Source organism: Centruroides vittatus, unplaced genomic scaffold, assembly GCF_030686945.1.
Source record: "Centruroides vittatus isolate TY-2023 unplaced genomic scaffold, ASM3068694v2 contig_900, whole genome shotgun sequence".
Lineage (NCBI taxonomy): Eukaryota > Metazoa > Arthropoda > Arachnida > Scorpiones > Buthidae > Centruroides > Centruroides vittatus.
This window is the reverse complement of record NW_027122591.1, coordinates 2,784,721-2,798,372: the sequence shown is the minus strand read 5'-3', so window position 1 is coordinate 2,798,372 and position 13,652 is coordinate 2,784,721. Positions and strand designations below refer to the sequence as shown.

Genomic DNA, 13,652 nt, shown 5'->3' with positions numbered 1-13,652 from the left:
AATACACTCGTGACCTAAATTAGTTTATAATAAAGAATATAATTCAGGACCTCTCTGTCGAAAAAAAGTGTAGAAGGAGGGAGAAAAAAAAATAATAATAATAATAAAGAGCGAAGAAATTTCCATAATTTAACATCAAAACGTGAGAATAAAAATTAAATTAGTGGAGTGACAGACAATCCAGTCATCTGCAAATGTTATTCGAGACGTTCTTAATGGAAATACTTTTTAAAATATCGTCATCAAGTTTATTCATTCTGACAGCAAACTGAATGTTAGTTTGTGCATTATTATTTTTTTAAATATTTTTTCCTTGCTCCTTAGCAAGATTTTTAACGGTATTAAAAATAAATCTGTTCTTCAATCTTCTCCATTTTTTTTTTTTTTTTTAAAGTACAGTATAAACTTTTTAAGAAACATTAACACATCAAAACTTCAGACAAAAATGGCGAACTCCTAGATTTAAAAAAAAAAAAAACAGGTAAAAATCGCCGTCTTAATACGTCATTTATTAATTTCATTCTTTTTATTACGGTTTTCGCACGTCGCACGGAGAATTCTGATGAATTTCGCATTATAACCTGGCCTTTATCGTGATCCCTCTCTAGCATAGTGACTAAATAACTATGCTAGAGAACCTTTAACCCTCTCTCTATCCCCGGATATTTTAAATATTTTTTTAAAAATTCTTTTCCTTGCTCCTTAGTAAGGTTTTTAACAGCATTAAAAATTAATCTTATTCTCCATTTTTTTTTTTAAAGTACAGTATAAACTTTAACACATCAAAAATGGCGAACGTCAAAAAACAGGTGTAAATTATAGTCTTAATACTTTATTTATTAATATTTCTTTTTTTTATTACGGTTTTTACACGTCGTACGGAGAATTCTGTGGCAACAATCTGATGAATTTCACAGTATAATCTGACCTTTATCGTGATCCCTCTCTCTAGCATAGTGATTCTAACCCCGGGGCTAGTCATGTGATCATTAAGCTGCGATTGTTTACGTACCTATCCGTCATTTTAATGGTTAAATTTAAGTAGAAAAATCTTTTATTTATCAAAGAAAACCCTGTTTAATACAAGAATTCGGACAAAAAATAAAAAAAACTTACTTTTCAGCCGGTCTTTTTAGAAACGTATCGCTGGGAACAACGTCGAACAACAAAGACGTCTCACCCCGAAAGACGGGGTGGAAAATAATATTGTTGCTATCAACACACGGATCTCGACCCCCCTTTTCTCCTATCCGTGTAAATATTAAGAGCGAGTATTAAACACCGTAACACGGCATTAAAACACGCATTTTTTTGACGTAGGAGAACCCCCTAGACGATTTTCCGAAAGGGGGAGGAAAACGATGATGAAGTTGTTTTTCTCAATCAAATAAAAGACTTTTGCCAGCAATCTGTGCCCCCGCAAGACCACACACTTCTTGCATATTTGATAAAGGCATAAAGCATACCGAGATGTCCAATGGACCAATGGTGTGTGGAGCAGTTTTTCTGCACGCAACGCTAGCAATAAGCCGGGTTGTAGGATTCCATATAGTTTTATGAAATATTAAACACCTTACTCGGGTCATACCTGGGTAATTTGTTTAGTTTTCTGCCGTTCTCTTACGCTTTGCACCAACTTTCTCTCTCAGCTAACCCATTAACCGCTGGGATTGTCGAGCATTAAAACCCAAGTCAATGGATACAGGACGATACAGTTGGAAGTTTTAAAATTAGATGAATTCTCTCCCCCTTTATTTAATTACCGGGTTTAAAGTTACAAATGTAGTTAGGTGGCCCTTGTACGCCTTTATTAATAAATCAATAGGAGAGATTTAATATCCACCTTTAGGGATTAAAGTCTGGGTAAAGTTTGTATGGCCACCATACCAGAAACTTATCATGGTGAGAGGGAAAAGGAGCCCGAAGCCCAGGTGTGGCTGACAGAGTCCAGGAGCGAACAAAACGTCTCAACGGTATTACATTCAACAAAGAAGATTAAGGTGGACAAAGGTTAGTCTTTTACTTCACTAATGTCTTCAGAGCACCCCTTTCTAGACTTAGATTAAGGGTATGAGTAGAATGCCAGCAGAAACTTTAAACTTAAGCGAATCATCTCTTCTGTACACCTAACAGACGACAGATAAGCGATACACTTGGAGTAAATCAAGAGACAGTTCGGGGAGATAGAAGTCGAAGATAAAACATTTTTCCACCCTCCCAACTGGCATCAGGTGTTATAATCTACTATTTTTAACAGGTGAATAAATATATACATGTATATATTCGCCCGTAGCGAACGAGTCCCACGCTTTTCTGCACATTAAAAGAGCCCGGAGGGGCGGAGAGTTTATAAAAATCGTACACCTAAACAAAATTCCGGGCACGTTGACCACTCTAAGTACAGATAGGTTCTATTTAGGTTACAGTAATTACACGCTAGCGGACAAGTTCGAATGTTGCCATGACCTCAAAAAGTTAAACAGTCAAGGACACACGTCGAATAAGTATACCCCTTAGCCAAAAATATTTATTTTTTTTCTTTTTTGAAAAATACAAGAATTTCTAGAAAAAGTTGTGTACTCACATTGGATTCGTTGCATTCCAATAAATGTCAGCCAATCTCACACACGCAACTTCCGAAGACAGTGTTTCCCATAGGGTTAGAAATATTAAAACTAAGATCCATGGCATTTTAGCTCTGCCACTAACTTTATAGTCTGTACATAAACACCATTCCACAGTCCGAGTGTATTCTAGAGTCGACTGTACGGCACTACTCGTGCTCCTCTGGCAGTCTAACCTCCACTCCAATGTCTGCCGGTACTCCACTGCTGGCGGCAACCAATCAGCATTCGACTCAATGGTTTGTCACACCGTGCAGACGCCAGAGACCACGTGGTACGACCGGTTTATGTGATCAATAGCAGCTCTTCTGCACTTATACTTCAAACCCCCTTTTCCATTGGTAAGTTTGTAACGATCGCTCCACGTCGGGAACGGACCAGAAAACTTTTCCGACTTGCATTAATTAATAATAAATAAATAAATAAACAGCGGTAAGAGGGGGAGGGGGAGAGAGAATGAGAAAAGAAAGCGCGAGTGTCAACTTTTGTTTAGTTATGGGGAACAATCATTCATTTAAGTCGTGATGTCAATGGGAAGTCTGGCTGCGGAATCTATTCTTTGTGTGGTGTTTACTTTCTGTCTCATTGTCTTCCGACTCGACAATGACAGGCCTAATATCCAAGATGGCATTGTTTATTGTCCGTTCATGACTTATAAGATAGTAATAAACCGGAAATTAATCTTATTCACTAGCTGCCATCTTTGTCTAAGTACGGGTAATATATCATCCCCGTATCGAGCATCCAAAAATGGGATCAATTCGCATGCACATCGATTATCGGCTAGACCCTCTCTACTTGCTAAAACGACATTTTGGACCAGTAGATTTGTCCTTTGACCTTAACAGGATCAGAGTTAGTGAGGTGGCTTAAAATGCGACTAATCCCGTGACAGGTGGTGATTTTCGAATGCAGCTTCGCCCCCCTACGTATATAATCCAATCTAAAGTTTTTTTTTCCCTCAATTCTCCTCCTCCTCCTTCCAAAAAGTCTGAATTGCTTGAGCGCGTGTATTGATAAGAATAATTCTAATAACCTATAATTTTTTTTCCACTTCCGAGCGGAAATAATTCTAGTTTCGGACGAACATTTCATCAAATTATCTTCCTTTTTTTATAAAAAAAGAAGCAAAGAATCAATAAGAGATTCTTTCACCGTTCCTCACACAGCAGCAGCAGCAGCAGCAATCTTGTCCTTTACAAGGGCCCCACAAACATCACATAACACATAAAGGGCCTGACTACTTTTAAATTGCTTTTATTCAAGCGTTACAAATTTTTTTTCTTCCTCTCTTTCCTTTGTGGTAATTTGTAGATAGAAAGCTCTGGTAGGAAATTAGTTGCCATTGAATATAGAAGGTAGAAGTCTATATTTTACTTTGCATGCCCATTGTATGAGCCGAGTGATTTCTGTCAGAATCACATAGGATCCGTTTAAATCGGAAAATAGGTTTAAGAAGTGTAAACATTGCGAGGCACGATCGAAAATGAAAGAGTGCTGAACAGAAGCAAAAAGTCTATACTTAATAGGAAGCAGAGTTGAAGGAACAATGAGGTCGCTCTGAACAAACAGCCACAGAGTGGGTGGTTGCCTAGCAACGGATGACTCGTTGTACGCACTGGTGTGTACACTAGTGTGTGTACGACAATTTACATACTATGGACTGTACGCGGGCCATTATTTTCTCCAGTTGCATGTCAGTTAAACGCTGTTTTATAATAGAAAAGAACCTTACTGAAGTTAATTGCAAGCTCTCTTCTAGTGTTTAATCTTTAGTTAAAAGTTTGTTTTCTTGCATTTTCATCCCTTTAATTCGATTAAAAAATCGATAGACGACAAATTTTTTTTTTTTTTTCTATTTAAAACGAAATTTAAGAGAATCTTCCCGAATTTCCTGCCGTGTTTTTAGACTGAATCCAAGGAATTCTCTCCTGTTTTGTCGTATCGAAAATAAATCTGTTATCCTGTAGCAACACTCGATCCTTAATTTCATCATTGTACGGTGGCATCGGGCGACGTCGATGATAAATTGGCAGTTTATGAACTCATCCGGACCACTCTATAAACTAGAAGAAAGTGTTTTGTCGGTCAAATTAGTACCTTCTGAACCGAATGGTCACGGTAAACTGACTTAAACGGAAACACAAAAGTCTCCATTCGACCTTTGACACAAAGGGTACAATCGAGGTTGGAGTGCATCCCTTTAAAGATTGACCATTGCTCTAGGGGGTTAGGTCCATCTCCAGCTGTCCCCTTTTATAACATTTCCCCTAGGAAAGGAGACTTCCCCCCTTTTTTCTATAGAGGTACAATGGTCCGTATCTAACGCGATGCAGGAATAAGTGAGTCTCCACTCGCGACTTTGCAGCTGCTTTTGACTGTTATCTTCAACCAACTTTGTGGGAGTGCTGGAATGTCTATCCATGTTAAGCTTCTTCGATAGACTGTCCAGACATTACCTGTTTGTCACAGTGGTTGCTAGGCGACTGACATCACCACGTGTGCTGTCATAAGTTTCTGCTAGCCAGATTACCTGTTTCTGATGGGGTTGTCTACTGAATATAATACATTTTCGGCTTTTACAGATTCATCTTGTCAACACCTCTGTTTTATTGATAGCTGCCTCTTTCATATTTATTCTCCTACTACGTTCCACAAAAATATATTCCGTGTTTCCACAAATCTTTAAACTCCGAAACCGTTTCCAAATTTATCGTTGTTACACATCTTCTACTATTTTGTACAAATATTTCTTTGGAATTTTCCATTTCTTCCTTATATATTTATATATAACTTTGCTTCTTTTTTTTTTTACTCTTTTATTTCAATATTTCTATCTCTTTCTTGGCTTAATTTTATATTTATTTATTTATTTTTCCTTTATTTTTATACCTTACGTGTCACTTGACGTATGCTTATATTTTCGCAATTTCTTTATATTTTAGGAACGTTCTCTTTGTCTTTTCTACAATAAAACTGCGAAATTTTATTTTATTTTATTTGTCTTTTTGTTTATATATATCAAAATAAATATTTTTATATAAAAATTTTCACTTATATCGCTGTATAATGCGCAGGAAATATCGTTGAAAATTAACACGTAAGCGTATATATTAAAGTAAAAATTGCATATTTTTTTACAATTTTTACGTAGATATAATTAAAATGTATATTTTAAACATATTTTTAAATACTTTTTACACATATTCTGCTCTCGATTAAATGAATTTTTGTCTGTTTATACTCCACAATCTAATGCTAATATATCAGGACTTTTTCTTCGTATTTCACTTAATTTATGTTATTTTTAAGGATGTTTTATGCATTTTTTTTCCATTAAATGTTTTATATTTTAATAAATTTATATATTATTTCTGTATATAAAACCATTCGACTCGATGTAGATCATCTTTATACTCGAATTTTTTTTATATCAATCCTACCCATTTACTATGAATTATTTTCCCATATTTCACGTAATATTTTCACATTTTTCACTATTAAAATCTAAATTTACACAAATTTAAAGTTGAAATTTCCAGTTTTTTTTTCTTTTTAATGTATAAAAATCCTTACAGATCTTTCCTTATTCATCTCAAATCTTCAGCATCTTCCATCACAATTTTTCTTTAATATAACCTCAATTTTTTCTTCAATTTTTTTGATAAATTTCTTCTAAATATCCCATTTATCCATAGTCATTAACGACACGAACATTTTTCTATGTGAATTTTTCGTTTTTTTTTTTATATTTAATATCTTCATCATCGACACTTCGGAAGTAGAAGGGAGGAGGAGGAGGAAGAAAAGAGAAAAGAAGAGCAAACGGTTGATAAATTTGCCATTGTTTCAGTAAATAAACTTTAAAAAAAAAAAAAAAAAACCCCTTTCATTTACGTTAAGAAAAGTAATAATAATTTATCCTCATCGAATTTCGATATAATTTTCAATTAAAAATATTCAAAAATACGAGGGAGAAACGAAGTTCTAATCTTAGTAGGAAACATCATTTCGTTAAATTTCTTAAAATATGTCATCGAAAGAACCTTTCACATGTTAATAACAGACTTTTCCTATTAAAAAATCAATGTAGAAGAGCCGAAACGTGAAATTGTTTTGTCGTTTTCTACCGGAATGAAACAATTTACCTCTTGTTAGTAGATATAATGCAAAAGCAAGGCATTATGAATGCAAAGCAGTTAGCGAACAATTTCCGATGTAAAAATTTAACCACTTCTCTTAATAACATACAAAACTAAAGTATTTGTAGCTTCATCTAACAGTCGAAATCGTTAAAGATTCTTTCCAAAACATTCATAACCTTCAAAACTACCCAACTCGAAACTTCACTTCGCCCTTCCTACTTACAATTATTATAATACAATACCATAAAAACTGCATTTTATAAGTTTCTTCCCATTAAAAAAAAAAAAATTGTATTTAATTATTAAATAATACTTATACACGCATCTATATTAATTCAATGAATCTTCTAAGCTTACGTTCGAGTCTCTCCAGTTTATAATTGTTGATTCTATCAGAAGATTTGATAAAAAGTAATAAAATATATATATAAATAAGTACATAAGCTACTTAAATTTTGTTTAAAAGAATCATTTCTGAAGATAAATCTATAATAAATCCTCAAAATTTCTTTAAAAAAAAAAAAAAAAAAAAAAAAAAGTCATTACTTCGCTTCTCCAGCTTATAATTGTTATTTTTATCAATTTTTCGAGTAGAATTGTAATCTTATTATTATAAAAACTATATAAATAAATCGTTAAACTGTATAAATTGTGTTTAAAGATAAATTTTATATATTAATTCAAAAGAATCTATTGTGATTCATCCCTCACGAATCCACTTCTTCAGCAAAATACAGGCTATAAACAAACATATATTTTTTAAAATATATTCAAATTCAGATCGAAAAAATATATAAAAACGCATTTAAAACTTACAATTTTAATCAGAAAATCCATAATAAATCATTTAAGCCACAAGCTCTCAATGAGAGAAGACGTTGAGTTTACTTCCATTAATACCATAAAAAATCGATAAATATTAAACCTTTTAAAAGTTTTTTAACTTAAAAAAGTATATAAATAATTTATAAACTATATAAATTTAAATTTTAAATAACAATTTAATGTATAAAACCACAAAGAATCTTCAAAACTCTTCTAACTCGTAATTATAAAAACCCCATAAAAAGAACCGATAAAAACTAAACTTATAAAAGTTTTTTTAATAGTAAAATATATATATATATATATAATTTTTCAAAATAAATCTACATTAATTTCTAACTCGAGTGCAATTATATTCTAGATGAGTTAGTCTGTATGTATGTATGTATGTACGTATCTTATCTGTCAAAGTTAAGTTATAAAGAATTTCAAGTGCAAGGTTTCTTGCTGAGTTTGCAAATGCGTAAAATTTAAGCTGAAGAAGAAAAAAAAGGTAAAAAAAAACCTTTAAAAATATATAAAAAATATAAAAAAAAAAGAAAGTTGGAATGTATCAAACTGCTTCGTGGATTACATAATGATAACAGCATTGAAATTCTACTTGACTTTTCTTGAAAAAGCTATTAGCATATCTCTAACTTACTATTTTTCTTTTATTTTTCCTGATATTTATTCGTATATATATATAAAAATTCTATAATAATCACTATAAAAAGTTAAATTGTTTCATTAAATGATTGGCATGTAAATGCGCGCATCTGTATCTTAAGGGTACGATGAGACTTTTGAAGGACGATTTCTATAGAAAATATTAATAAATAAGCCATAAAATGTATTCAGATAACGAAAATGACATCTCTTTTTTGTAAATTTTTAAGTTTTTGGCCCTTAAAATGGCTACGAATGATGCTGAAGTTGTTACTGGACGAGTATGATTTATACGGAAAAATATCGTAAATAACTCGTTAAAATAACAAAAATTATATTTAATTTATGTAAATTTAACGTTAAAATTGATAAATAAATAAATAAATAAGTGTTTTTTGCCATTAAAGCAGCAGAGAATCATGCTAAAGTTAAGAGTTTCATTAACACAAAACGTTAACTCGTTTCCGAGCCTTCGACTTCTATTAAAGCACGAAAAAATATAATAATAATCTGTTAAAATATAATTAAATTATAGAATATTAAGCTTATAAAAATTATAAAATAATAACGTCATAAATTTTAATTCGTTTTTAAATATTTAAAAGATTTATGAACTCCATTAAAAATACATATTTTAAGTTATTAACATTTAAGATGAGAGAGAGAGAGAGATCAAAGATGGCGAATTATAAAATATATAGCCTGTAGCTTTATGCAATTATTTACAAAACTGGCAAATTTTTATAAGTTTAGGGTGATAATAATCCATCTAATTTTCTTATAGTAGAAAAACCTGTAATTCCAGACTTATATCATACATATTTTCTCTAGTAGAAGGTGTGTAGGACAGGTTTACAGCTTAGGGCCTTATTACAGAAATACAACTAGGGCCTCACTCTTTTAGACTTACTATAATTATTATTCATAAAGGCCTTCTTGTATGATGTAGTTAAGGGCCATTGTAGATTTTAAAATGATACAATTTAGGGCCTTTATAGGACCTAGATCATCATTTTTTTTTTGTATATATATATATTATTACTTATTAGAGAAGAAAAGGTATTTTACTGTACAAGCGCACATAAAGGCCTCACGATTCAATTTATTTTCATTCGCCGAAGGGAGAAAGATCGCCTATACGATATAATTTAGGGCCACACAAGTTAAACGAGCTACAACTAGGGCCTCACTCTCCAATTTATCATTATTCGCAGGAGAGGGAATCTCTTACTCGATGCAGTTTAAGGCCACGTTTCAAACAAACTGTAGCTTAGGGCCTTGCGCTACAGAGCCTCAAATACTGTACAAGAGCCTCGTGTTTACAATTATAGTCATCATATGGAAGAAGGAATGTTCCTTTATATGTTATAAACCTTAATTTAGAACCAAAACTGCGCTAAAGTCAGGCTTTGTGTGTGTGTGTTTCTGTGACGTTTTTGCCCTTTTTTTCCCTAATTCTCTCCGAAACTTTTGTATTTAGTTCACGTCTAAAGACCTCCTAGAACCAAATAGTTGTACCAATGTTGGAATGTTGATGATGCATTTATCTTATTCCGAAACGTCCCACAGATTGCAATGATTAAATTCAGACCATTAGACACCTGTACCACTTAATTACATTACAGGTGTTTTAATTACAATCATTTAAAATATAATTTTAATTGCAATAATTAGCGACGAAAAAATAGGTTAAATTTTTTATATATATATATTGAAAAACATTAACGATTTTTCTATAAAAATTTACATCGAACACGCAACGATTACACGTCACGCAATATGTAACAATTGAATAATTCGTGACGTATACCTACGAAATAACGCATATTTCTATCGAAAAATATAAAATTTATTATGTAGAATGATGAATATATTATAATTTATCGACGTACATTTATAAATTTATCAATTATTTAATTAAAATGATTTTTTTTCTAATTGTTTTGGAGGGTGACGTTAACCCCACACACTCGATTTCAGTTGTAAAACACGTGTATATGCATAGATAAATTGTTGTTTATATATTATTCAGCATTAAATACGCCAGTTAACACTTTTAGTGGCTCATATATATATATATTTTATCCTATAGAATAAAGAGCATCTATATTATAATCTATTATAGAACATCGCAGGCCATAATTTATAATTACATAACAGATCTATAATTAAATTTCTAGCTTGGACGTTATGCTAATTTAATTATAGGGTTAAAAAAACTATGAAATTAACTTTAAAACATGAAAAATTTTCGATAATTTAAGCTTATTTAAGCTAGAGAATGTAGGGCGCGTGTTCTATTATAGAACTTTATTGTAGAGTCGTTAATTTATAATTATAGAACACTCTATAATTAATTAAATCATTTTAAAAAATGACCGAAATTTCGTGTTTAAATCATATACTTGCCATTTAGTCTAATTTAATCCTATAGAATAAAGGGGTATCTATGTTATAATCTATTATAGAACACGAGAGACTATAATATGTAATTACAGAATAGTTTATAATTAAATTTATAGTTTAAACAGGTTATAACAGTTTATATTATAGTTTTTATTATTATTATTATCCTATAAACTCGTAAAAAGTGGCAAATTTTTAAGATTTTAACCACAAATCCACTCGCTTATCCTAATTTAATCCTAGTTCTATGCACTATCCTACGATAATAAAGGGCATCTGTTACGGAACATCACGTTATACAATGGTTTATAATTAAATTTGTGGCTTAAACATCGTACCAATTTAATTACACAGCTTATAGAATTTTTAAAAAACGTGTAAAAAGTGTAAAATTTTAGAGATTTTAAGAAGAAATTCTCATCCCCGCACACACACACACACAAACTTTAGAAATTTGTGTATGACAAAGTAAATATTCTAGAGAAGGAGAAAAATCTAGAAAAAAAAATGTAAATTATTTTTATCTTTCGGTGGGTGTTTTTGGGTCTTTACAGGTTGTTTTAATGACTTCGTTGTTCACCCTTTTTTAGCCAACTTCAAGTATAAAACTCCATCATTTAATGATATATTTAAGTAACTGCCGTCTCTTGACTAGTCGAGAGATATTCTTTTGTTTTCTTTATACAATTTTTGGAGATTTGTTTACATGTGGAACCAAAATCTCATTACAATTTCGAACTTGTATTTGTTTATTTATTTTCTACAAGAGCTCGTACGCAGCAAACCCAAACTAAGCATTCATTTAGACCATTAAAGTAGCACTTTTAACAACTCTAAAATTAAATTACATTTTATTTTATTTTTTAAAGCAAAAGGTTATTAAAAAAAGTTTAATCTTCTTCAAGTCTTAATGAGTTTTTAAAAACCGAAATTAAAAAATTTATAACCTTTACTACTACTACTACTTTAAAGTTGATCAATAAAAATAACATTTAAATTTGAATATTGATAGAGAAGAGGAGAGAGAGAGAGGGATTGAGAGAGGCAGTGAAGGGGGGGAGAGGTTGTTTTCCAGTAGAAATTCGTGTTAAAAAGTGATATTTATGAGAAAAATTCCTGTCATACGAAATGATATTCTGTTACCTTGGTTGCTGATGGAATCCTTTAGCAAAATGTTATGAACTAACTCACCTGTTACGGCCATTATTAATATTTTTACCATAACTGTCTACCATGAAAACTCATTAAAAATGTCATAAAAATCGAATTTTTATTAAATTTATGACACTGAAATACTCTAATGGATATTGAATTTTTATTAATTTACATCTGTAATAATGTTTGTTTTTTTGGTTTCTATATATAATACAGTCAAACCACTGACGGAAACATTAAAAAAATCGCCGTGTTCGGTGGTTATTTTCTTCAAAAAAAATATAAATTATTGGAGATTCGACTGTATTTTTTAATAATTTAACCTGTTTTACATCTTCTCTTTGCATTTTCTATAGATTTTTTACAGGAAAACATGCGAACTTCACCTGTTACTTATGTCTTGTATACCATTAAACACGTCACACGTATCTAATTTTTTATTAAATTTATGGCATTAAAACATACAATTATCAATTTTTTAATGGATTTACACTTTTAAAACTTTGTTTTTAATAATTTTTTGTGTTAAAATTTAACAAAATTACAGCAAATACTTCTCACCTTTCGTACCTCCTTTTTCTTAAATTATACACACTTTGTACGCCATTTCAATCGAATTTTATCACCTTTATTTAATTTTTAAAATATTTTTACGCGATTAAATTTATTTATTAACTAATTTTTAGCAGGAATATTTGATATTTATTGTTTAATGCATCGAGCAATAATTTTTTTTTGGTATTTTTTTCTGATGAGAGGAGAATAAAATGGAAGGTTTAGTAAGACATTATTGGTTTATCAGAGGAGTGATCAGCAGTTGGAGGGCAGCAAATGAGAGAAGGGCCAAGCGAGCAAAAATTTCTAGCGATTAAATTGAACTGCTGCACTCAATTACTCGGCACTTCTTCAGTAATTGCTCGTTCAACATCCTTCCAGAAGATGTTTCTTGGATAAATTTATTTAAACAGACATATTTTTTTTTTCTTTAGAAGGAAAAAAAGCACTTTTTTTTAAAAAAATATAAACATAAATTTTAAACTTTTATAGCTCTTACCTGTTGCTTAATTTGCTTATAAATACCCATCACGCCTAAACTAAACGATCCACAGCTAGGGCCTGAAGTTACGACGGGCCTCTTTCACAGAAACGTTTCTTCTATTTAAGTGAAGGAGTGAGGCCCCTCGTACATTGTTAGCATAGGTATACAACGAGTTTAAATCCGGCTACGAAGATGTATAGCATTGTAAGTCATACAACAACTACAGCAATAATTTCTTTTCTTTTTTAGGCATTTCTTTCTCGTTAAAACTACAAATTTCGCAGCTGCAGTTTGTAAAAATGCAGCTGTAAATACAAAAAAGGCAACGTCTCTGCACTCTTCTCTCGCTCGCTCTCCCCCCAGAAAACTGTGATTTATAGGAACGTAAATTACGTAAGAAAGCAGCAACATATAAAAATATAAAATGGTGACATTTATTATAACAAATAATTTATTTATGAAAAATAAAATGTTGTAATTTTTATTTCTTTACATACCTCCAACCATTGATTTTATCGAAAGTAAAGTCTTTTGTCACGCTTAGGTAAGTCGAACGTTAAGTGCTACTACATCTTTCATCTCCGGCCATTATATAGAGGCCATATATATATATATAAATTTATAACTACAGAAACAGAAAATTCTCCTAAAAAATTAATTTAAATAAATAAATAATCTTTTTAAATATATTTATAACATAAATAAACTTGAGAATAACAATGAAAGAGGGTAGACAAGAAGGGCATTTTTACTTTTGAAAAATCTTACATTCCAACTAAAGTAAATATTAACACAAAGATAAGTTAATAT

General features: G+C 31.1%; 1 protein-coding gene across 2 annotated transcripts in view; it reads right to left on the bottom strand.

Moving 5' to 3' along the window:
- LOC136984028 (ephrin-B1-like) overlaps positions 1-13,652 on the bottom strand; it is a 117,092-nt gene that overhangs the window by 57,914 nt on the left and 45,526 nt on the right. Inside the window, exon 1 of one of the 2 annotated variants that reach the window (XM_067280942.1) lies at positions 2,585-2,829. The exons of the other annotated variant lie outside the window; for it this stretch is intronic. Within the exon in view, the coding sequence (XP_067137043.1) occupies positions 2,585-2,691 (107 nt within the window). The 5' untranslated portion in view covers positions 2,692-2,829. Of the gene's footprint in view, positions 1-2,584; positions 2,830-13,652 lie in introns of those variants that run through there. 2 annotated transcript variants of the gene reach the window in all.